This window comes from Physeter macrocephalus, chromosome 4, assembly GCF_002837175.3.
Source record: "Physeter macrocephalus isolate SW-GA chromosome 4, ASM283717v5, whole genome shotgun sequence".
Lineage (NCBI taxonomy): Eukaryota > Metazoa > Chordata > Mammalia > Artiodactyla > Physeteridae > Physeter > Physeter macrocephalus.
This window is the reverse complement of record NC_041217.1, coordinates 17,246,180-17,272,407: the sequence shown is the minus strand read 5'-3', so window position 1 is coordinate 17,272,407 and position 26,228 is coordinate 17,246,180. Positions and strand designations below refer to the sequence as shown.

General features: G+C 44.5%; 1 protein-coding gene and 1 long non-coding RNA gene across 6 annotated transcripts in view; one reads left to right on the top strand and one right to left on the bottom strand.

Annotated features, from left to right (window-relative positions):
* Window positions 1-26,228, bottom strand: part of TGFB2 (transforming growth factor beta 2) — a 91,596-nt gene that overhangs the window by 64,458 nt on the left and 910 nt on the right. For 2 of the 3 annotated variants that reach the window (XM_007126132.4, XM_007126134.4), the window contains exon 2: window positions 11,663-11,746. The exons of the other annotated variant lie outside the window; for it this stretch is intronic. In XM_007126132.4, the coding sequence (XP_007126194.1) occupies window positions 11,663-11,746 (84 nt within the window). The remainder of the gene's footprint in view (window positions 1-11,662; window positions 11,747-26,228) is intronic. 3 annotated transcript variants of the gene reach the window in all.
* On the top strand, window positions 13,040-26,225 carry LOC114486099 (uncharacterized). 3 transcript variants are annotated; one of them, XR_003679316.2, is made up of 3 exons: window positions 13,040-13,749; window positions 15,246-15,727; window positions 16,170-26,225. It is a non-coding gene; the product is annotated as an uncharacterized lncRNA (long non-coding RNA). The 3 variants fall into 3 exon arrangements; XR_008617021.1 differs by having other exon boundaries at window positions 15,246-23,219; window positions 24,155-26,225; XR_008617020.1 differs by having other exon boundaries at window positions 15,246-24,416; window positions 24,714-26,225.

Genomic DNA, 26,228 nt, shown 5'->3' with positions numbered 1-26,228 from the left:
GAGTGGGCCTTTCTGTTCTTTGTACTTGAAGAAGCGTAAGCCTCCCTCAATACAGAGTCTATGGGGGGCGGGGGAGGAAGCAGTAGACTGAATGAATCACAGTGCTGATTGGGGGTGTGGTTAACCACATTTTACTGGGCTCTTTTATTGATTGCAGTTGTATTGAAAGAGACATGACTCAGACACACCATATCCGAAGCCACGTAAAGCACTGGGTTCTAATGGAATCTCAGTGTCTGAAAACGTCAAGAGCTGTACTCTGAAATGAGAAAAGCTTTGCTAGCAACACAGACATCACTTGCTTCTGTCCTTTAACAGCTGAAGGAGATGCTGGCTTTCCTATTTCCCTTTTCATACTGAGGCTCTGGCTCTTCGCTGCTCAGGGGCACATATCATTCTGTGTACGATATGGATGGATGTTTTAAAAAGTTGGTCTCGTTACCCAGTCACCTTGTCTTTGTGTTACCATTGGCCTTGGCCTGTAAATATCATTCAGCAACTTTTTAATGGTTCTGCTTTGTGTAGGGCAGTGGGTGTATCCATTTGTCTTCACAAATAGGCTATAAGCTACTTGAGGGCAGGGGTAATATAAGAATAACAATAAAAAGAGGAAGAACAATGACAAAAGTAACACTACAAGTGTTGAGGGGCGAGCCATCTGTCACATAGCCACCATGACTGTCCCGTTTTGGTGGAAGCTAAGAAACTGAGGCTTAAAGAGGGCGTGTGCCCTATCCAAGGTTACATAACTAGAAATAGGGCGCCTCCACTTACACCTACGTTATGTGATCCCAGTGCATTCCTCTGGGCTGTCTGTGCTGCCTCTTCTGGGGGGATCCACCCCTACTCTCCTCATTTTTATCCACCCCTGTGATTCAGGCAGCAAGCCCTTGAGGCAGTACATGCTCAGTGAATATTTGTTGAATTAAATTGAATAAAACAGTATTTTCCACATCATTGTTTTCAGGGACAATCCAGGAAGGGATTAAAGTGAAATAACAAGAGAGAGAGATGTACCACTTAGTTGTAGAAATAGTTACTAACACACAGAGTTCTTTTAGGCAGGTTCTGAAAGTTTTGAGCCCTCCTGATAAGACAAAGAATATCATTCTGCCTTATTTACTTTTACCAGTGTTTAAATGATATCTTCAGTATTATTTTCCTCTGACAGAAGTTGGTACCACTTTTAATTTTTTCTTAGCCTTTAAAAAAATATATCACTTGCTTTTCTCGACGTATAACTTGATATTAAAAACATGGGTTGGAATTTCTGGTTTTCCTATAGTTCTCAGAATACAAAAGCAAGGAAAAGTCTTCACTGATCACCTTGAAATAAGTGAATGAATGAATGAATGAATAAAAAATATATTCATTCCCTACCACATGCAAGGCATTTTTATGTGTTAATTTCTTTTTTTTTTTAAGTACCATTAAGAAGCGTTATTTTTAAAAATCAATTCTCATTTTAGAGAAGAGAAAAATGAGGTTCAGAGATGGTAACTGACTTGCCCAATATTTCACAGTCAGGATTTTACCCAGGATTCTCCTTTATGCAAAACCTGTATTTTCTGTCTATTATATCACAGACTAAGTATCACCCTCAAGAGTCATCTTTGGCTCACGTATGAGTCACTTTCTTGGCTTATCAGTGGTAGGCTGGGATCAAAAAACCAAAGGTTGACATCCTCACAAAGTTGAAAGGAAGGGACCACCGTCTGTTATAACAAAGCAAAAGAAACAGAGAGGCCCATTATATGAACTCGTCTGTCTAGACAGATGACTAAACAGGGGTCCCCCCAGGGTTAGACTTAACTTTCCTCTGTTCAGCCTGTTGGATATTTAGCAAAAAAATAAATAAATAAATAAAAATGCTTAAAGGCTGTAGTACTAATCCAAGCCCTCCTACACTACCCAGAGAGTAGTTTAAAAGTTGTTTCGGTGCAGCCTGCATGTGTTAAAGTTTCAAGCAGAAATTGGATTGAAACAAGAAGAACCCTAAAAATACTTGTGCTGGCTGGCTGAGGACCCAAGAACACAGGCCCAACTGTCCCACTATAACTCCAGGGACAGCATTTCGAACTCACAGAGGGAGCAAGGGTTGATCCAGGTGTCCCCGTGGGACCACCCACAACAAGAATGCATCAAATATAGGCTTGGCTTTCATACGGGCTGGCAGGCAGCTTCACTCGTGTTCTTTCTGTGCCCCCGGGGACTGAATTTTTCCTAACTTATAACATGAAAAATGCTACTGACGGTAAAGAAGAAGTCAGTATCCCTTCATCCAGGCTGAGAGATATAAACAGAGGTTGGGGATAATAAGATGTTTTTAATCCTATTAATATTGCTTTGCTTCGAGTACAAAAACTTTCCCCAGGTAGGAATTAGGAGTTGGCTAACAGACCAAGTGGCCCCATGAAGAAACTGGGAGCAGACCAGTGGACTAAGACATCACTCATTTCCCAAGAAGTCCTTAGCAATATGCAAGGTGCTATTTCTCTTATGGTCCATATTTGCAAAATTCACTCTCTCCCACATTTAACAAATATTTATTGGCTGCCTTGATCTGCAACATTCCTTCATATGTATGAGGAGACATACGAAGGCCTGGAACTGGAGATGGAATTTCTAGGGCCTTGGCCTGGAACCACTCTGATCTTTTAATAGGCATTAAAGGATTAATGCAGTAGTCTGAGCAAGAACTCAGATTTACTAGCCAAAAAAAAAAAAGCCAAAAAACAGTTGTTCCTATCTAGGGAGAAAAAAAAAAAGAAAAACACCAGGATTTTACACTGCACGGTCCAGTGATTATCCAGTGTGGACAAGAGAATCATATAAGGATGCAGCATATTTCATACCCGTTCATATAAGAAGCAACCATTTCCGTTCTTCAAACAGGGAACCCAGAGAATAAAGATGAGCTAAACTCAGAAGCCACTGCCTAATTCCAACACCTGTGTTCAAGCCCTTGGGTTCTGCTGCCTGCTTTGAATTTCCATAGGTTTTTAGGAGAGAAATACTGGATTTAAAAGGAAAAAAGAAAGCATCCAAACATACCTTTTTTCCTTTTTCAGAAAAGAATGATCTCTTTAAAATACAGATACATATTATTCTCACTCAGTGAATTCCCCTTTTCTGACACCTCATCCCATCACCCCAAATATTCTTGTGTATACTTAAGTTTATCGTCTTAGGGGAGCGATTAGTTGGAGCTTTGGAACCAGACAGACCAGGTTCAAGTTCTGGCTCTGCCACTTATTAGCTGTGTGACCGTGGGGAAATTACATGATGTCCGTAAGTCTCGGTTTCCTTATCTGTAAAACTGAGAATAACAGTAGTGTTTATCTTATAGGGCTAATAGAGAAAGATTAGTGCGTTGCTGAACATTAAGTATTCAATAACTAATGGCTATCAGTATCATTATTATTCATCTCATTAGTACGAAAGCCAGAATCCACCCTTTTTATCTATCAATACCCCCAAGCAGGTATATGCCTTTTCTTCATGCAGAAGTTCGCTCATATTCGAACACGGATAGCTAGACAGAAAATCATAGTAGTAAAAGTTATGTAAACCCCCAAAACAGAGGTTCTCAAACCTGGCTGCACATTAGAATGCCCTGGGAAGCTTTTTAAAACTAAAGATGCCAGATCCCACCCCAGACCAACTGACTCAGAATTTCTGGAGGTGGACCTCGGCCTGAATGTATGTTAAATATCTCCCAGGTGATTCTCATGCACAGTGAGGTTGAGAATCCCAGCACTAGAACACCCAAGTAGAGACCACAGCCCTGAAGGTCAACGCTTCCAATAAAGGATCTGAGTGCTTTGATATCTGAAGCCCAAGTTCAAGTCTTTGCCCGCGGTCCCAGCATACCGGTGGGTGAGCTGGTCTCGGTGCTTCCCCTGTTTAGTTTCTGAAAGCCAGTCTGCTCTCTCCCTAACAATAACACTTGAGTAAACCATCCCTGAAGCCACAGTGGCCGCAGTTCCCGCAGGGAGCTGCCCTCCCGCTCTCCTGCCTACACACAATGGACGAGGTAAGTAGCAGCCTTGAGAAAACACGCAACGCAGACCAGGAAAACAGAGAAGCAACCCCTGCCGTGAAGGCGAACACATACGAATCAGCTCCGCTTCAGAGCAAAGATACAATCCAACTGAAGATTAGAAAAATGTGGTCTGACCGTTTGGATTTCACAAGGATCCAAAACCAATTTTAAAGTTCAGTCGGTGGACAAAGTTCACATTCAGCAAAACAGCTCCAGTGGTTGCATCATCCACACAACAGGGCAATTCAGAAATACAGATGTCCAGCCAGGGGCAAAACAATGCTTTCATTTTTTTCTGCTCTTTCCCACCGCTGACCCCAAGAGCAGGATGGAAAAGCTCAGCATCTGCTGCTGCTAAGAATAGGCGGTGGAGATGACAATGAACTTGAAAGCACGGAGTTACCCAGCATGCTCGGGGGCGCTCGGAGGGGATGGATGGCTGCCCCTGGGCTGAGAGTGGTACAGAAGACGCCTCAAGCCAGGCGGGGTCATTCTCCGGTTTTCTCACTGGACACAGCAAGAAGGAGCCTGAATCTAAGGCATCGACCCGACAGGTCACTGTCAGGAGACTAAGGTTCAGGTTAGACAGAATTCTAGGGAACCACATGGTACACGATGTTTAAATCAATTGGCATGGAACTCACACAAGAGAGATAAGAAACAGGAAAGTCATGGTCCCTCTAGCAAACAGTTAAGCATCTTCAAACTCATAGTCTCATGGAAACTTAGCCTGGATCCTTACCATGAAGGACATTTACCAGATATTGCTGGGCATGTGAGGACCACAGCGGCAACCTGAGACCCTAAGGCTAAGGGATCTGAGTACATGCTTTGGAGGTAAGCCTGAGCTTCCCTGACATACACAAATTTCACATAACACATCAGGACTTGCTTCCCAAACCTAGTACTACCAACTGTGCCTCTGACACCAAATAAACTTGTCTCGGTTGGAGGAACAAGTCATACGTAAAAATGGAGGAGAAGGACATTGATGTCTGTCTTATAAGGCCAACCTACTAATTATTCAGTAAATATCCATTATAAAGCTCCTCATAATTCAACAGATAACGCAAGAGTGTGGCTCCAGCCAAGCCATACCCACAGCATAGACAGTTTTTAACATGGGTGAAATCTTTGTCTTTCCCCAACTCCTCCACCTGCACTGTGGTAGACCGTACCATTTTGGTCAAAATGTGGTCTGTCCCTCTCCCCTGGGCCCATGGCCACATGGACCCTTTCTGGTGCCTCTTGTTGTGCTACTGAAATCAGGCTTGGCCAATGGATTGGGGTGGGGATAACTGTCAAATCTCCTGAGGTGCAGCCAGGAGGTGAGCATGCCCGGGTTCGATGCTGCCCCCTCAGCCTGTGTCCTGCAATGAAGATGTCATGGAGCAGAGCTACAGCCAACCCACAAATCCACAGTATATGAGTGAGGGATCAACCGTTGTGATATGCCTTTGAGATGAAGAAGAAAAGCTCTAGTGACTTTCAGCTTATAAAATAATGTTATAGTCCAGAGTCCCATTACAGAACAGCAGATCGTGGTGTAGTGGATTTTATACACCATGGGTCCATTATGTCTCCTGAATGTAACAATTTTGAGTAACAAATACTTGATATAATGATCTTGCCCTGTTCTCCAGCCTCAGTATTTCAGAGCGGTTCTCCCGTAGGAATACATCCAATTTCTCAAAGACTACACTAAGCGCTCCTGCTGTCTCATGATTCATCAAGACGGTAGTCATGCGAGCTCACAGAGGAAGAAAACGACATGAAAGGGCAAATCTCCTTCCAGAAAACTGAAGCAGCTTCCTAGGGCTACTGGATGACCGCCAAACCATCATCCGAAAGGCCATCTTTTCAAGCAGCAAATACCACCTTCCCCACGAAGCCTTCCTTGCCCTCTCTCAAGCAAGTTCAGAAATTCTTCTGACCTCTCAGACGCTTAGTAATAATCAGCCACAAGGTGCTAGCTTCTCGGTTTGGTTTGGTTGGTTTGGTCTTCCTGAGCTCCTCAGGAAGTTGTAGTTCTCCTGAAGTCGGGGACTATGCTCTATTCCTCCATCCAATGGCGACTTCACCCAGCAGCTGCACGCACTATAGACTCGGTAGACATGTCTTATACAGATGGACGAAGGAGTCAAATCGACATCCCAGTGTAAAGTCTTGCTGTTCAAGACTTAACAATTAGAATTCAAAGTCTCTTCCAAGAGAAATGCTTTTTGACTGATAAGGGACATAAAATTCCCTGGCTTATGACCTCATTTCAAAGTTTAGGCAAAGGCACGAGGCACAGCTGGACAGGTCCAAAGACCCTTCCCAGCCCAACTTTTCACTTCGCACAGGGAGAGACAGTTTGTCATTCTCCGAGGCCAAGCGTGGTCACCTATGAGTTTAGTGCCTTGTGTCCCTGGTCACTGAATCAAGGGTGGCCGTGCCTAGGCAGTACAGCAAGTACAGCCTCCAACAGCGGCCATTCTACACTTGTTAGCACAAGATGGGAGACCCAAGAGGTTATTTTCGTACACAGAAGGGTGCAAAGATAGCTTCTTTCCCGAAAGGAAGGGGGTGGGTTCCAATAACTCAGGAGTATTCATTTAAAACAATAATAATAAAAAAAAACAACCAAAAACCATATTCTACATACAGAACCCACTTGTAGCGTGCCTATCAAATTATCTGCTAAAGAAAGAACTCAGCGCAAGGGAGGTCTGGTTGAAGTTCTTGGTGCAGATTCACCTAGAAATGCAGCTGTGAAGTGCCTTTCCCATGCATTGCCAAGTCCAGCTCACTGGGCTGGGTATTCCTCCTTGGTCACCTGTGCACTATTCCCAATTTAGCCACAGGAACCCCTTGGCTAGAACCACCCTTCTCCCCATTTTATGCACAGGAAAAGCCACAGACTTTACAGTGGCCTCCAAGGTCCTACCTGACCCATCATTAACTCTCTCATCTCATCTCCTAGGATACTTTTGATCATCCTTGAGTGTGGAAGGAACGGTACCCACTGCTTCCTCTCCCAGAAATGCTCTTCTCCACATTGTCTCAGGCTGTCCTACGCCCTCCTTCAAGTCTCTGCTTCCATGTCACCCTCTTAATGAGCCCTTCCACGTCCAGCCTACTTTAAATCACAACTCACCTCCCCATTCCCCCAAAGCTGCTCTATCGTATTGATCAAATTCTATCATATTGGTCAAATTCTACCATTCTTATCTCGTCTTTTGAACTAATTGTCTATCTTCTTTCTCCAAAGTGTGAAGCTCTCCCAGGGCAACGTTTTCTGCTGTTTTATTCACTGATGGCATCACTAGTGCCTAGATGGATGCCTATTACATAGCGGACAATGAACACTCTGGAGTGAAAGACAGTATCGTAAGAATGTCTTGTCTTTACCTCTGTCTTCCCACGATCTCTGCATGCTTTTGACGTTTATCTTAAAACTCGATCTATATTTGTAGTGCATGTAGAGACCTTTTAATGGAAGGCTTGCTGGGAAGTAGAGTGAATATGACCAGTCATTCTCTTCCTACTTCAATAGAAAAATGCTTTTTTCCCATTGTTTAAATCTGCAAAGTGATAAGAGTTCTTATAATATTAATATTTTAAACTTCATGTTTTCCAGTGGTTATTAAGCCTGATCGGTATAATACTAGGTGGCTATAAAGTACCCACTGTGGTTAATGCCTCTTCCTCTGGTGTTAGTTGACTATTACATTTACCCTTCACCACACAGCACACAACCTAGTTCTCAAACTGGTAGAAATAACAGAGAAATCATTTGGGGCACAAGGACACTTTCTGGGCATGTTTATAAAAAAATAATAATAATTTTTGTTTTTGGTTTAGTGATACAGACCATGTAGAAGAACTGGCTGCTTCTTTAGTTTGATGGTCAAAAACACTAACATAATGTCCACACCGTATGGCTGGAATCAAAATACTGGGTGGTTCCAAAACAACATCAAAATAACAGGAGGTCTAGGGTTGCACAAAGAAAATACCAAGTAATTTATCATTAACTTTTTCTTTTTAATATCTGGGTCAGATTTTCACCTGCTCGAATACCTCTGGTTGAAAAAAAAACACTATTTGGAAAGAGAAAACTGAAGTTACTTGTGGCTGAGTTTGGCTGAGAGAGTAGAGTTTACATTCCATTGTTGGCGAGATCCTTACCCCATGGAATGTCTCAGAACAGGATTCAGGCCACGAAGAGGTCAGCAGTGCTTTGACCAAACACCACCTCAGCGAATTAAACGTTATACATTGACTAAGACATTATCAATTATGCATCACGTACACATTATACATTAGTTTCGAAACTCCCCTTCCCGATCCACACTCGAATGGAGACATTCACTCCCGTACATAACATCCCAACTAGGCGTCCACCCGCCGTGTGATCACTTGCTTGCACATTCAGGGCCTCCTCTGCGGTGAATGGTGAGCAGGGGTTGCGTGTGAGAAGTGTAGTTAACCACAGATCTACCTTGATATCTGTATGCGTTTGGGGACATGGAGAGCACTGGGTGAAAACCCAGCCACGCTGTGGATTCAGGGTCTCACACTTGCAGGACCGGCTGATCAAACAGAGGCCCCACTGGATCTGCAGCCTTCAAGCTGAAGGACTTCGAGTAAACAGACCAGCAGAATGAGAGCATCCTCCCCTTAGTGAGGCCAGACTCACCTGTGCTGCCTCTTAAAGGTACAGACCCCTCAGGCCTGAGATAGGTCAGGGAATCTGCTTCTGATGACCCTTCGGGACATACAAATGCAGGCCACACTTTGAGAAGCCCATCTTTAAATCCGAACCAAGCTAACAAAAAGCATCGCGCTCGGTAAATACTTGAAGAACGAAGCTGAATTTCCCTTCGTGACTTCTAACCCATTTATTCATAGAGAGACCATCTCGGCTGCTTATCTTCCGGATTCTTCTATCTCAGGAGAAAAACCTTCAGGCAGGCTCACCTCATCCTAACCTACATTTTTGGGGAGAGTGAACTTAAAGGGAGAAAAATTACGCAGCAGCCACATGGGCTGTGAGGGGCAAGGACTATTTCTTCCTCCAGGCGATTTGATGTAAAAGCTGATGAAGCATCAGCGCTGCCAGTCCAAGCACGGGTGTCAGGACACACAGTGATAACTACACCCAGGTTAGAGACGGAGGGAGGAAAGCCAGAGGCGCCACCGGGCCCCGCACTCCCTGCGGCCACTCCCAACATCTCCTTGGAATGGAGAGGCGGTTCACACAAGGTGACAGGGATGGCCCTCGAGCCGCTTGGCACGAGCCAGGCTCCACTTAACGAGTGTTCAGAATCACAGTCAGCATGGAGAAATTCACCCTGACCCTGGACGCCTGCCCCTTGGCATCCGCTCACTTACATTTTTACTCAATTACTATTTCTAAGAACAGAGACAAAAAAAAAAAAAAATTGCAGAGCGCCACTGCTCAGCAGTCTTGAATGGAAGGTCTGGAAGGGTCCGCAGGGTTTCCTCCCAGGAGGGAAGCCGGGTGGGGAGGGAGAGGCTCCCACCGTAGGGAATCTGTACGTCTCTCTCCCCCATCGAAGCCACACCCTCCGACACACTCCTGATTTTCCCAGACTCAGGAGGGGCAGGGTGGGTTTCCAGTGTTTTTTCACCAAAGAAAGAGGGAAGCTTGCGGTCGATTAAATGACCGAAAATAACCCCGAGGGAGAAGGCGTGTCTGAGGCCAAGAACTAGGGGAGGCCTCTCCACTTGTTTCCTATGGGAAGAACACATGAAAAGGAAATGAATCCAAAGTAGTAGGTAAGAGAATTATAAAATGAATGGGGTGGGATTCCAAAGAGAAAGCAAAAAGAAGGGCAAAAAAATAAAAAATAAAATCAAAGAAGTTTGGGGTCTGTGTGGTGGAGGGCACCAAGGCCAGACCTGAATTCAGATTTTGGCTCTGCCCCTTTGGCTAGCTCGATGACCAAGGACAAGGTATTCACCTCTCCAAGCCACAGTTTCCTGTGGGGAAAAATGGGGATGTCACACTCGCCCTCCCCACCTGCCCACCCACGATGATGTGCCTTAAATACCAGGGACGTAGGGGGTAGTCAACAAATGTTTTCCTTCTCTCATCACTTTCCCTTGTCTTTTCCAAAAAGCTGGTGAGACCCAAAAAAAAAAAAAAAAAAAAAAAAAAAAAAATCAGACAATTAATTCCTTGGTTTAGACAGTGAAATAAAATACACATTTAGAGATGGAAAACCAAATATAATCTGCCTCAAAAAAGGGAACTTTAAAAGCATGGATCAAGCCATTCACTCTTTTTATTCACATGGCAGCTTCTAGCCACTCTGAGGCCTTCTGTACTAAAATAAATGTATATTCTCAATAGAATCAGTTTTTGTTTTTCTTTCTTTTTTTTTTTTTTAGGAAAGCCCAGCTTAGGCCACTGTAAATAAACTATTTCATTTCTTGATTCCTTGATTCCTAAGAAGCAAGGTTAGGCACGGTAAAGTTCATGGTAGGATAACCCACTGAGTCAGACATCTACTGGGGTAATAAAAACATTTCTCTTGTCCCTATTTGGGACCTCCACCTGCATTTAGAATCAACATAATCCACGTTGCCTCAGGGCCTCAAAAGTGCAGCGGGAACCAATGCCAGGGTGGCGAGCCCATTTCCTCCCTTCCTGAATGGATCAGGGTACAACCTGGGCCAGAGGTCTTGAATGTCAGGATCATCTAAGACCTGTTCCCCAGCCACTCCGCGGCATGTGGGATCCTTCCAGACCGGGGCGCGAACCCGGGTCCCCTGCACCGGCAGGCGGACACGCAACCACTGCGCCACCAGGGAAGCCCTAAGACCTGTTCTTTGCTGTGGTCTCATGGCCCAGCATACAATAAAAGATGGCACTTAGTCAAAGCTGGCTAAATTTATTAATGTTCCAAATCAGAAAGGGGGGAGACCTCCGGCTTCGGTGGCCCCCACCCTAACACGTGGCCCTAGGTCCGAGGAGTCTGCACTTGTTCTGAGGGTCAGGGCGAAGTGGCAAGCTCCCATGTTCAGTCAGCCGAAGCCTTGACCATGACCACCGCATTCTCTCGTGCAACCCATGGATGGCAACATAAAGGTCACAATGATCAGCGTATGTTTCCCACAGGCCTCCCTCTAGAACTTCAAAGGAGAGAAAATCTCCTTCTTCCCTCTCAGTTCAGTACCAGAAACATTAATTGAGCCATTGCTATGTGCCAGAAACAAGAACATAGATTCAAATAAGATACCAAAAAAGGACCCTTGACATTCTGGTCATACCATTCAACCCTCCAGAGAGTATCCTCCCAGGGTGTCAAGAGATCGATCTGTCAAATCACTCATTAACCCCCGGGTCACACACATCTCACAGACCCACAATCCATTCTTCCCCATACAGCAATCAAGTCATCATATCACTCAAAGCATTCATGAGTCTTTCTCATAGAAACTCTGACTACAAAACTGGGGGCAGCTGTGTGACTGTCCAGCTACAAGGCTGCACTTCAGAATTCTATTTTGCCTCTGACACGTTCCCCCCAGGAGACAAACGCTAAAGACCGGCCGGCTATCACTACGTCAAACGAGGTATATAAAGCAGACGAGTGTACTCACCAAGGTACCCACAGAGCACCTGGGGCTGTCTGGAGCACAAGCTGCCCACTGAGCCAGAGGGTGTTGTAACAACTGGGCAGACAGCTATAGGAGTTTTAAAAAGTACAGTCATTAGCTATTTTACTGAGGAGAAGCCTTGTACAGAGCTATACAAAGATTCAACACAGAAGAGGGACTCAATGAACGTACTTATCACTCCCCCAGAGATGGAAGGTCCCCCTACTCAGGGCCAGGGGACTAGGCAGGAGGGAACTTTGGGGGACAGTGGATTCTCGCCCCAGATCTTTCGGCACCCCTTAACCAGCAGTCAGGCTCCTGAATTCAGCGTTCCCTTTAACACACTCTAGTGTTAAAATAGCGATGTACAATTTATATACGGAAATGGTAAAATAAATACCTTGACTTGCATTAAAGATGAATAAGAAAGGCCTTGACCTCTTTGACAAAAGACAGACTCCCTATTAAGAGTAAAACTCTTGATTTTCCTTTGGCTGGCCTCGATTTCAGTTTTCTTAAGACCCCCTGTCGTCATTTCTAACCCGCACGTGAAAACTCCTTCTCCAGTGATCAAAACTTCAAGTGTATATTGCTTTGGGGCTGCTTAGCTGCAGTTTAAAAATCTAGGGCTCCTTGGAATGCATTAAAATATCTTCCGTGATAGTTTTGACATCCTGAAATTCTGAACTTCGCTTTTTTTAACGTAAAGGTAGCAACTAGATCTTGTACATTGCCCACCATATTCTTATAAACGAAAATACCTCCACCAAAAAAATACCTCCAGCTAAAAATATTGCTGAGTGTTCAAAGGCTAGCCTATCTGTGATAGAGTCAATAATAAATACCAGATTTTTGCATGAGAAGATGTAGATGGACACCCTGCTCTGTCATTAGTTTCCTGGGAGTCTCTGGACAAGTGCCTTGATGCACCCAAGCCTCTGCTGCTATAAAATGAAACTGACATCATGCTACCCCTGAGGGTTTTTGAAAGACTGAAATGAGATATTTAAAAGAAACTGAGAAATAAAAGGTGCTCAAGGGATGTAATAATATGAGTTATCTAACTTATTTGATAGATAACCCCCTGACGGCCTTCTAGGTCTGCATGAATATACCTCTTTCCCAGCTCCTTACACCAATTTAAAATCCGTGCACCTTCCATTCACCTAGGGCATGTCTTCTAGAAGTAGCATGGCCACTATTGATACCTGACTTGAAAACTTCTTTGGACGAAAGACAAAGGCCTTGTGGATTCCCTCCCACTCCATACGCACCACCACCCCACTCCCCTTTTTTTTTTTTTTGGCCAGATTTGTACTTTCAGCTCTCAATTTTAAAACAGATAAGGAAGACTCTTTCCATGCCCTGTAACTTACCCTCTCCAACATTCAGCCCACTAACAAGATCCCAGGGACCTATATTCACGCTTGTGTGGATTCCACCTTCCAGTCAAAACCCTCTTTCATTGAAATGCAGCATCTGCATGGCCTGAACGGCCTGGAAGACGAAGGCCCAACCCCCAGGTCTTGGTAACACGCTGCTATCACGTTGCCACCATATGCTGTTACCAGCTGACATCTGCTGACACATGTTCTCACCAATAAGCAACCATGTTGTTTATTTTTAGAGCCCTCTCCACAGCCTCACAGAGAGAAAGTTCCCTCACATCACCCGTCAGCAAAGACAGGAAGCTACAGACTGGGTATAAACTGTTTGTCACAAGATCAGCAAGGCACACAACATCTTCTCTTTCAGATCTGACCTCTAAAAAGAGGTGCTGAAAGTTATCTTCAATAAAAATCTCAAGGAAGGGAACCAGAGACAGGCAGGGTACGCAAAGCATCGCTTGGTTAGCAATGCTTTCTCTTCTGACTAGGGACCTGTGCATTTCTTGGGGGGATTTCACTCCTTTTCCTGGGAAACAGCACCTTCTTCAGGCCAGTGGGTGTTGTGGTGCCAAAGAGGGATGCTTCTATTACCGGAATCCAGATCCCTGCAATCGCCCCAGGTCACCGGGGTCAAACGAAGTCTGTGGGGAAACAAGGCAAGCTAACTGTCGTCATTTGTCGTTTCAAACTTGCAGCCCTCAGGTAGGCACCTTTGGTTTACTCTCTCTCCGCCATCAAGCTACAGTATTAAAATGCTTTCTTTCCTCCCCTTCCTTTTTCTGTTTGTTTGTTTTGTTGGCTTGTTTGTTTTTAAGCAGGGCCAAAGAACAGGCTGCTCTGGGGCTGATCCAGTGCCTCTGAAGTTAAGCCCATGAACTGGATGGAGAGATAAATAATGCGAATAGGGATGATTTAGGCCAAAGAAAGTAACCGTTAGTTTTCGTAAAAATCAACTTTCAACATCTATGTGTTTGAAGTGGCACTGTGGTATGCATAAGCTTTTTCAGATCAGTAAGGTTTGGCGTCCATGTGAAATGCTTTTTAAAAGATGAAACCCTATGAAAAATCTGAGACATGAATAGTCCTAGAGAAAAAAAATTTTTAGAATTACCTGGGCACTCAGTCATGAATAATGGGGTACTCGTATGGCTCACATAAGTCATAAGAGAAAAACAGTCCTGGAATTAAAATTTTGCGTGGGTCACTTACAAAATAACTAAGAAACAATGGCGCTAACTATAAAAGTGTTGGACTCATGTTTGCCTGTGATGACACAGCTAAGAAATAAAGCAACAAAACCCCAATACACAGTGTTTCCAGAGGGAGTTTCTGAACTACCTGCTTGTCAAGGGGCAGTTATCTGGAGCTCACCTTAAAACTACAGGATAATCATCTTGGGAACTCCCTGGCGGTCCAGTGGTTAGGACTCCGCGCTCTCACCGCCCAGGGCCCGGGTTCAATCCCCGGTCGGGGAACTAAGATCCCGCAAGCAGCGCAGCGCGGCCAAGAAACACAAAACAAACAAACAAAAACTACTGAATAATAATCTGGATGGAGCGTGGCAGGCAAAGGTTCGGGAATCCGCACATAGCGCTCCAGGTGATTCTTTTGCTTGGTAAAATTCAAGAAGCACTGGTATAGGCCTTTGTGACCTAGAGGTTAGAAAGGCCTTTTACAGAACGCTCATCTGGCCTCAAAACAACCCAACCAGGTGGATCACAGAGAAACCGTTCTCTCCTAAGAGTTGTCTGTTCTGAGTAACGGTTTTATGTAGCGTGAAAGCGTCTCTCAGTCAGAGAGAAAGCCATTCTTAACGCAATGATAGCTTAAGCAGAATTAAATGTCGTTAAAAATGCTGCAGTACACTCCACATCAAATTAGTCCTGACCCTCAACCCCTCCCCAGCCCTCCACCCAAACATCCTCCAAGCAAACATCTCCCTGATAACAGCAGTTCCGGAAGTGGGTACTGTCATTTCCTCCCAGCACTGGATGACAGTGAGTTTCTACTCCACTTAGAGAATTCCCAGCAAATGTTCCTGAGAAAGGGCAAACCGTTGATGCCCAGTGTCTAATGACTCGGGGTCAGCTTGGCTCAAGACCCTCTTTCTAGAATCCTGATACAATTGCCAAAGAATAAATGAAATTAGACATGACCTTATACACATAGTTACATTATTGATGGATGTTTTCTGACAGTGGAATTCTTCTGAAATATTCCTATCTACAAGACAAACCAGCACCTGCCACCTAATTCCATGGAGGAGAAAAGCAAAAGTTGAGTAGGTGAAACAGCCTTCGCTCAGGAGTGGGTTGGTTCACAGATGTGACCAGTGAACTCTACTAACACGCTTAACGACCTAAGGTTTGATATTCCGGGGAGGTACAAATGAATGACTAAGTCACTCTTCAGATCAAAATGACTGTGTAATAGACATATCTCAGGGTGAGAACTGCTGCCTTAGAACCTGAGGTGACAGCCATAATCCTCCTTTGGTTCTGCCCGGCTACTTCGGGGTAAAAGCTCCTACCTCTGTTTCTCTCTTCTTAACTTCCAGAGCCCCAGATGCTAAGGTGTGAACTTGGATGTAGAAACACTTCCCCAGCCGAAAACCCTGACAGACCTCCAAGTGGGCAGTTCCTTTACCAAATCATCCATCTTCTACAAAGAAATGTCCTCAGTCTGTGATTTTCCTTTTATTTTCTCCTTCTAAAGTCGAATCAGAATAAGTCACCCACCTTCCCCCCGGCCGCCAGCCCCCATTTTGGCCTTTCTCAGCCAGCAACTGAGTTATGAGTTTATTATAAAGCAAGAAGAAACAACTTCAATGGCGTGGTCATTAAGTTGTCAAAGCAGAGGGAAAATGAGATTAAGTCAATGGATAGGGAAATAAATGACCCTATAAGAATAAAACCCCCCAGTGGAAGGAATGACAAAGTGACCGCTACATGTGGTCTAGAGAGAATAATCCCTGATGAATTTGGTCTAAGAAGTGTTGAATTGCCAATACTGAAATGACTCCAAAACTTAAAAATTAAATTTCCCAGAAAATTCCCATTTATGGGCAATAATATATTTTAGCGCTCTTAAAATGCATGAAAAAATATGGTCTTCTCTTTTAGATAGTGCTTCCCCTGAGATCTGCAAAGACCAGTGGACTTCTGATCGTTTCAATGTCTTTCTCAAAACTGAACTGTGCATTCTCGTTCACGAGCTGAAGTAACAAATAAGGATTCTTACAACAGCCTGAAGTTATGAATGAGCAGTTATTTGTGAACTAGCTTGTCAAGACAGATGTGGTATTTGTCAGTGTGGTGTGGGTTAGATAGCAAAAGCCAAATGAACGGAGCGCCAAGGTCAAAGTCACAACATTTTTCTTTTTCTTCCTTGAGGCTGGAAAGATGCTACAGCACTTCCTGAAACAAACATCTCCAAAAAAGCAGCCTGACTCTCCAACAGCTGCCCCATGACTCTCCTTTCAGAAACACCACGTCTCTCCCTCAGGAACGTCCTGCTTCCTAATTACTGACATGGAGGCCGCGAGGAAGGCCCGAAGGGAGAGTGACAGTCTCTCTGTGGACAGAGATGTGTGCAACATGCCAGTGTGAGAGCAAACAGCTGCCTGGGGAGGTTGGAAATGCATTTGAACTATTTTCAGAAGGTCTGGGCTTTGTAACATCCAGAAAGCATTTTCCATTTGCTTTCAGTTCCTCAAGTTGTTGTGATTAAAGGAACATCTAAGCCCCACATTTTTGACTTATCAGGCAGAACCAAATCCAAGGGCTCATTTTTGAGAATGAAGGGATGGGGGCTGGTCCACACAGAAGAGCTTTCTGGGCACCATCAGGCTTTCCCTCCTTCTCACAGACGCTAAATCCAGTAAACTCGATTCCTCTTGGATGGCAACGTCTTCTCATACCAACGAAGTGGTTTTACTCGGTCGCCCCAGGAAAGCCAGGATGCTACCCCACGCGGAGAGCATTTTGCTCTGTTAACAGCTACCCTGGGCCTAGTACGGCCTCTCCTCTCTGACATCACCTCCTAAGTTTTCGTTTCCTCCTCAAACCCTTGGTGGTGTATCCTCCACTACCCTCTCCCCTTCCTCCCATCCATCCACCTCTGGGAGACTTCCACCCCCTAATGGCATTTTGCTGCTAAAGTCTGTTTTTAAATGAGTCGCCTGACAGCGAAGAAACTGCTGTGGCTGGTGTCTGGTCATGGAGATGCAGGGAGGTCCAAACGTCCTGGCTTCCTTCTCAACAGAGCCTCTCCCCAGGGGAGCGGGTGAGACAGGGGGCCTGGGAGGAGGGGCCGCGCCAGCCCCGAGGCACGTTGCCCACAAGGCCCTTCTGCATGTTAGCCTCTTCTGAGCAATACCCTCCCCCCATCCTTTGTTGGATTTCAGCCTTTAAGGCCCAGAAAGATAAAGAGGTGAGTGCTACGTGACTCACACGTGTACTCAGAGAGATCCGTTAAAATCACTTTAAACATTTTTTTCCCTGGAAACGTAAAGGCCCTTTTTAACAACTGGTAACATCCTGAGATGTCAAAAAAAAAAAAAAAATCTAAACTGGATATTAACGCACTGAGTATATGCACAGCAAGACACTCCAGCTGGGAGGAATCCATGATGCGGACCTCCTGCTTCGGGTGCCAGAGGTGCGACGACCAGTCGGAGGCTCTTAAAGTTTACTAAATAGAAACGTTTTCTGAGGGCAGATATCACGCTCCCACTTAATTTTATTTGCCACGTGCTTCTAGGACATAGCACTCTGCTACACGCACACGGACCGCTATTCTCCCAATCCACAAATATTTATGTGACTTCACTGACTTTACATATTTTCATCCCTCTAAAATCCTGACGCCCTCTTAGAATCAATGGCACGTTACAATTAATTGGCAATGACATTTCTTGTTAAGTGGCAGATGAAAAATGGTGCACTGTAAAATCAATAGCGTTTGAGATTCAGTGAATGACAGCTGCCGGGTAAGGCAAGCCTATGACGTGCCAGAAGCAGCTGCACTCGGCCTTTCTTCGCACATCATCATCCATCGTCTACAACCCTAGGGGGCAGATATCATCTTCTTCATCGTTACAAGTGAACACACTGAGATCAGCTTAAGTGCAGGGGCTTCGGCCTGGTCACCAAGCCAGCGACGGCAGAGTGAGATCTGAATTCAGCAGGAAGCAACTTAAATGTCAACGCGGCAGATTTCTTTTCTTTCTTTTTTTTTTTTTTTAACGAGGCAGATTTAATAACTTGCACGGAGACAGCCAAGTTGCTAACCCAAACAAGACCACATTTTAACAACTGCCATTGGCCTGGAGTAGGACTTCTTGTCTTTGATGCTTCCCCTTCCCTTTCAGCCTCTGAGATTCCTCTGGTACAATTCCCTTTTATTTATTCTCTTTCTTTGACTTCTTGGCGCTGTCTGGCTCTCAAGTCTGTGCTCACTGCGCAAGACCATCCTGCCTTCCTCAATAAATTAATTTTCTGCGAGAGACAAGACGAATCACCTCTCAATCAAATTTATAAAAATTGGAAGAAAACGGTTGCAGTTCAAGATCAAGACCAGGAGACCTGAGAAATCACAATTTTTGTATCAACCAAGTGCAGAGATAAAAGTGGAAGAATGTGTTAGAGGCGAGAAGAGAGACCCAGGGTGGTAGGAGAGGCTTCAGAAGTATATTTCCTTCTGGAGGGAAAGAATGCAGAGCTTCTATGAATGTAATTCCTGCCAGGTGAGGAGAGCCACCACCCTTTCATGCAGGGACTGTATCATTTTGCAAGAGGGCAGGAAAAGTCATGCTCTCCATTTCCTGGTCTCTATTTGGGGCCTCTATTACTTGTGGTACCTAAAAGTCTGACTTCCAGTAAGACATCGCTGATAGAAATAGTTATAGCCATGTCCTCATACGTCACAGGGAAAAATACCAGTCCGGACCGTATAGGGTCACTTTTGCGTGTGAAATAAGTGCGCGCATGTAAAATATTTAAAACTCTGCTTGGCACGTAGTATGTACCCGATGAGGGTTAGCTTTCATCATCCTCATTATCGCCATCATTTTCATTTTTATCTGCAAAACTGGAAACAGGAAATGAATGGTTCTGAGAAGCCCGTGTTGCCTTCAGCACAGGGACAAGATCCATCAGGAACATTGTCCCCGGTAACGGAGGTGAGTAGATTTCTGTCTCCATATCTCCTGGCCCTAATGCTTTGAACTCTTGATCCTTCTGGTAACTCAATCTTAGTCTCTAAAGGGAAACGCTCATTCCTTTATTAAGCATTGACTGAGCAACAATCACGCGCTGTAAGAACATAGATAAGTCAGGGTGGGCTCCTGTTCTGAGGCAGTTTACAAACCGATGAAGAGGACAGGTCAGGACACAGCTAGATTTTACCTACAGCAAAAGAAAAGAGGCTGAGATAGAGATGAATGTCGGTATTGTGGGAGTGCAGAGGAAGAGCTACTTAAATAGGACAAAGAACATCAACAAAGGTTTCATAAGGAGATGGTACTGACTAAACCTCGAAGGACATGTAAAGGTGTTAAAAGATGGACCTCTAAGTGGAAGAAATGACATAAACAAAGGGCTGGAGGCACAGAAATAAAGGGCCCATTTGGGTAAAGGCAAAGAGGGTGATCTGGCTGGAGTGTAGTTTCCTTGGGGGGATTTAGTTGGGGGGCTGCTGAGCAAGGAGGAGGGGCCTGACCCTGAAAGGTCTTGGATATTATCTAAGACATCTGAGATCCTACCTACGAAGCCTAAATTCTCAAGGCCTCCCTATATGAGGATTAGAGAGTGCCGGGCATGCTGGATTACCAGCCCTGCCAGTCTCTGTTCTCTTAGGTGGCAAAGGTCACCTAAGGACCAATCCGGGTGAGCCAGGGAAACAGATCCACTGAGTGGAGCTTACTAGGAAATGAATGAGATGTTGGTCCCGAGACATCCGGGGCTGGTGGGAGCGGTCCCCAGAGCATCACTTTTAATCATATTGGAATATCTCTAAAATATCTCCTTTTCATATCTCATAATCAATGGCACGTTATAGTCAATTGTCAGTGATATTTTTTTCTCTGCGGCACATAAAATAACAGGGCACCTTAAAATCAATGGTGTCTGAGAATCAATGATTAATAGCTGGCATGCAAAGAAGGTCTACTAAGTGCCAGAAGCAGAGCTCAGGACTTCTTTACACAGGTCATGGTCAGTCCTTTGCAACCCTAGGAAGCCAGCATCTCCTTCATCTTTACAAGTGAAGGCACGGAGCCATGGTTGAATGAAGTTCACCACCCTACACACAGATATTCCAGAAGAGAGAAGAACAAGAAGGCAATTTAGAGCCTGTGGGGAAGTGGTCAAGGGGGAGTGCTGATGCAGAGTCAAGGCCACCAAGCCAATCCGGAAGCAAGGTGGTGGTCACAGTGCAGCAGAGTTCTAACCTATCAGAGGTTAGAAAAGAAAACAAAACCAATGACAACCACCAAAACCCACTTGTGACTGCAGCATGAGGCGAATTTCTCCTAAACACAGGATGGAAACAAGCTTTTCAGTCTACACAAACCCATCAGAGAATCCCTAGCATGTGATTAAATTGAAACTACCTGGGGAACACTGAATTCCTAGGTTAAAAAGTATCTTTGTTTAAAAAAATATTAAAAATCCAAAGCACACCATATGGTTTCAAAATGACAATGGAAACGTTTGTTTATCTCAGCCTGAGGCACATTTCATCAAGCTGTTCAGAATCTGCAAAGTGGATCCACCCTTCGGCAGTCGGGCTGCCTAAGGAGATCGAGCACATCTGGCAAATCCACATCCTCTCTCCAGGATCCCCCAGGACCGGAAATGCTACATCAAGAGAGCTGACAGGGCTGTTTCCAGAGCTCTTCCCTGCAGGCTCTTTGCTCCCGGCTCACCTTAATACTGAACCTGTAAAGGGCTGGGGGTGGCGGCGGGGAGGGAGGAGTCCCCCCAGAATCTCACCTCGGTGGTCAGCTTGTACGTCTCTCCCAGGGCCAGGCTCTTCCACTCTATTTTCCCTAACCTTCTAAAAATGCAGCTTGAAGTGTGTTGTAATCTCTGGGCAAAGGCCTAGGAGTCAGTGACCTCCTTTGTTCTAACCCAGATTTGATATGGGATCAACAGTGAGTCATTAGCCCTTTTCTCACATCTCAGTTTCCTCTAGGAAACAGGATCTGTCATTCTTTCATATCTTTATATATGAAAGATGCTGTGACTGGGTTACATCAGCATCCCTTCACCAGGGAGAAGGCATCGTTCAAAAAGTGCAGCTCCTTGAGTAGACCCCAGGGGTCGCTGTGGAGACACAGAAGGCTCCCGGAGCCTCTGCCAGGTCAGCTGGTCCCCATCTACCCCTCCAGCTTCACAAAACCCAGCCTCCATCCAGTGGGGACTCCTCAGGAGAGGAGACCAGCCTCCCTTGGCAACAAAGACAGCCCAACTGCTTCAGTTACAACCAGTATATCTCTTTGAGGAGTTTTCCTAAACTTTGAATAGTAAAAGAAAGAAAAGAGAGAAGATCCTGGAAGAGAATGTAGCCTAAAGTTAAATGCGACCACAATTAGGCACTAGAGTTAGTACAAGCAATGATGCAATACAAGTGGGGGAATTAAAGTTGGGTCTGCTGTGTATTAATAACTCAGTCATTGGGGAAGTCTAGGGAAGGGGTTCAAGTCTGTTTCTCTCTCTCTCTGTGTCCCTCTTTCTCACACACACACAGAGAATCCTCTCTCTCTCTCTCTCTGTGTGTGTGTGTGTGTGTGTGTGTGTGTGTGTGTGTGTGTGTGTCTCTCTTTCTCACACATCCACAGAGAATCTGAAAAATAAAATCCCTATCACTTTGCTGTATACCTGAAACTAACACAATATTGTAAATCAACTATAGTGCAATTTAAGAAACAGAAAAAAAAATCCCTGAACATCAAGCAAAACTAGTACTATGTTCCAGCAACTGCTAATATTTTCCTTCATCGGGCAATTGGTTGATAGTCCAGCAATGTGTACACAGAAAGATATATCCATGAATAGAAGGTTAAGTTGCATCCCCCCGAAACCATAGTGCTATTGGGTATTCTTTCTATCGTCCTCAATTTCACTTGGAAAATTACAGGGGAAATAGAAAAAGAGATTGCATGGTATTAAATGTTTAGCATTTATGTGAAACAATTACAAAGGAAACCTCACCGTAATGTCTCAGGCTGTATATTTTAGTTTATCTAATTCACTACGACAGAGTAAACCAACATGATTATTTACTTTTTTCTGTTGCCGAGCTCGGAGATTCCACTCTTCCTTAACATGAGCTGCTTATTTTCCTTGCAAGGAAAATCCACAGTAATCCCTCACTTCTTTTTTCTCTGTCTTGACTAACATCACATTGCTGCTGACTGAAGTTACAGATGGGTGGAGCGACACCCTTACTTAAGCTAAATGCATGGGAACTTTTGATGCCTCTAATTTAGGCCCTTTAAGATCGTAACAATAAAGTAGACACCATACCAGAGAGCCAAATTAATAGTCCCACTTACTTTAGAAAACTTTCTGATTATCTTTCTATTCCATGTTAATGTCCTTTTGATGATAAAGGTGTTTTACTTTCAGATTATTGCTTTGGAAATGGTACTACTAGCAGAATTCAGCAACTGCAAATAAATCCCAGGGTTACCGGCTTTCTCCACGTGGGGATTACTGACATTTGGAGCTGGATAATTCTTTGATGTATGGGGGTGGCGGGTGGAAAAGGGACCTTTCCTGTGCATTCTAGAATGGGGAGCAACACCCCTGGCCCTTCCACTCCCAGTCACGACAACCCAAAATGTCTCCAGACGTTGCCAAATATTCCCTGAGGGTGTGTGGGCGGGGGAAGGGACAAAATCACCACAGTTAGAACCACAGCACGTGCCTGATCTGTTACATGGAAAAGAGAGGGGAAAGAAAGAAAATAAAACTTTTTGTCTCTTCCTTTTTTTCTGACTGCCGAAGGGTCTACATATTTTAATTGTTTATCATTTGGATTCTTACTCTGTTATGTGGAATCACTCTTTCTAAACTTCTAAAGCCCTGTACAGTGTCTTTTGAAAAGATGTGCTTGAAGTTCAAGTGGATTATCAAAAGGACGAGAAGTCCACTAATTCCCACTGGGTAAAGTATGGGTAAACCTTAGCATAACTCCACTTTGAGCCTTAAACTAACAGCATGTGAAAAGATCAATACGAATAAATTCAAAACTAATCAGATCCCTTCTTCAAATGTTGACACAGTATTATTTATATCCCATAAATACCTTCTTGACTAAAATTCATCCTAGGAGATTGGCACCTGGCCAGTTCTATTCATATTTACTGTATTTATATAGTACGCTGGGCCAAGGATAATATTTAAGACAAAAAATGCCTGCAGGCATATATAATATCTCTTATATTTTTACTTTTAAAACTCCACATTGCTAAAAACATTTCGTCTGAACTGTATAAAATGTCCTGCAAAGGGCTACCAACAATCTGTAACGATATATAGCTCATTGAGTATGCTTAGAGCATATTTGTAATATTTGAGCTGAAGTCACTCCCTGAACGCTAATAAGTTGGTGGTAAAACATGAACCAGTGATCTTTCCCATGCCTTCATCTCTGAGGCTTATGACCTACTGCGGATTCCCTTCAAGAAATGACAGGCACACTTCCTCCCCACCATCGCTTCAGGGAGGACCTAGTTAAAAGTTAGGCAGAAAGGTCCTAAAGAGGTCCTTTTCCTAAAGGAAAGCTGGTATGTAAGCCAATGCTGTCCTTTCAGTTTGCCCTTTAAAAATATGGTGGAGTGATTTTTTTTTTTCTTTTCTTCCTTTTTTTTGGAAGGGTTCACTATATTCCAGTATAACTAGAAAGTACTGGAAAATCAGTTAACCTACTTTCTATAAAATTATCCACAGTCCTAGCACAGTAGTATCAAATCTGCTATTAATAAGCCTTTCTACTCCTAAGCTTCCTTTAAGGCTTTAAGAAGCCTGTACTCTTTGTAGGAAGACTGATCGTTTACATTTTATCCTGCACTGATCAGAGGCTTTCATTTCTTTGGTAGCTGGGAGAGGAAGCAGAAAGGAATCCACACACCCACCTGACATGCCAACCTCTGAAATCCTAATAACTTGAGAATTTTTTCCAATTTGGTGATGATGATAATCTTGCATGAGATCACCTCGGTTCTTTAGACTGAAGAGTGCTTGAAAGACCAAAGAATGAACACCCTCTTGGGTAATCTGCTCTCTCCACACCTATCTCATGAAGGGATCAGACCTCCTCTCTGTTATGAAAGTGCCAGCAATTCATGAGAGCTGTTGCAGGTAAACATTGAAGGCTTGGCTTGTTCTGGTTCTACATAACATAACTGCCCGCCTGCCCAAATTCCAGTAGAACGGTTGCACGTGCTAGAGAAAGCAAACTGACTCAACTCCCTGTTGGGTCTCAGTGATTTTGGACTAATTACAATGAACTTTCTTTCCTAATTATCTCCTTGGCTCCACCGCAGGGAGAAAGCTTTCCTTCACTCCCCGGGGGGGAATCACCAGGGTGGAGTGTATTTATCACCATTGTTGTGGATGGTGACGTAATTACAATAATAAAATCATCCCGCTTGCCAGGATCTCCTGCCTCAGCTCTGCTCTTAAACCAGAAGAGGTGATGCTGCAGCCAAACAGAGGTCGCCAGGAAGCCTGGGGTTGGATACTTCAGCTGACAATCTGAGACCATCAAATACAAGACATGGCAAGCCCCGGAACTACGACTTGTCAAACTAAATATAAATATTCAACAAGAAAAGCACCACCCTGCAATTAGGACCTCTAGGATAAAATTACCAAGATGGCCATATTATCTCTGTAGGCAAGACACAGAGACGTTGTGAAGGCAGCCAGGGAGTATATAGGGCATGGAAAGGGGAGGAGAGAGATGGGCAACCAATGAAAAGTGTACGACTTGGGATTTGGAATAGGCAAATGTTGGAGCTCTTTTTTTTTTTTTCTTTTTCTTCTTCCTGGTATTTAACCCTCTCAGGTATCAATATATGCTTCTTCTTCTTTTCTTTTTTTAAAGAACTTGGAAATCATTCTAAGCTAACTGCCCTCTTCCCTTCCCCTCAAAGAACTCTTAACAATAAATCATTCACTCCCGTTGCTACTGTATGCCAGCTGGTTTTCAGGACACTGCCCTCAGAGAAGCCAGTTTAAAAAAAAAAAAAAAATCGGCTGTCTTCTACGCTGAGATTTAGGAATGCAACGAAGTGACTGCAGGAACCCTATGAAAGGGCAAGGAACACCGGGCTCAAGAGTGAGAAAGATAAACGATAAACGCATAAGAAAAAGGATCTGCTACACCGGCGATTTTAAGAAGGCAGGTTTGAGTGAATTGTGAAAAAAAATAACGTGAAGGAAAAACCCTTTTAAACGTAGTCAGCAACGAAACTGTCCTTTCTACCATTCCAGGTGAAATCAAAAGGGGACGTGGTTACAAGATCTCGCCTTGGGGGGCATGTAAACACCTCGCCGAGGCAGTAGATTCAAGAATTGAGGGGTTGGAGGTAGGTTTTTGGAGGGGTCTCCAGATCGGGTTTTGTCTTGGCGATGCTGACATTTTTCGGGGAGTTAGAGACAATAGGGAAGGCTTGGGGAGTCAGCTGATAGGTCGGCACGGAAAGGGGCGCCTTCCGGAGAGGCTAGTTTTGAGCCACTTTTTTTTTTTTTTAACCCCTCGTGCACCAATTCGGCGGGCTTCAGGCCAATCGGAGCAAAGAAAACAAACCCACCAAGGTTTCCCGGTTTAACGCGGCCCCAGGGAGCGCCTCCGAGTTTGACAGAGGAGGGCTGACTCCTAGCCGGTGGCCGAGTCGAGAATTCCAGGGAAGAGAAAAAAAGAGAAAAACGCCTTATAAAAGACGGGGGCGCTGGGGGAAGGGAGAAATGGAGAAAATTAAAAGTCGCAAGTCCGCGTTTTAAAGCCTAACGTCCTCAAGCACACGACTGGTGGGTGGGACGGAGGACCGGAGCAGGGGAAGGAGGGAGCTGGGACCCGGAGAGGGCAGGGCGATCCCTGGAGTGGCTGCGGTTCTGGAAGCCTCGGGCAGCGCTAAGCCCCGGGGAGTGGGAGCGGGGAGCGGTACT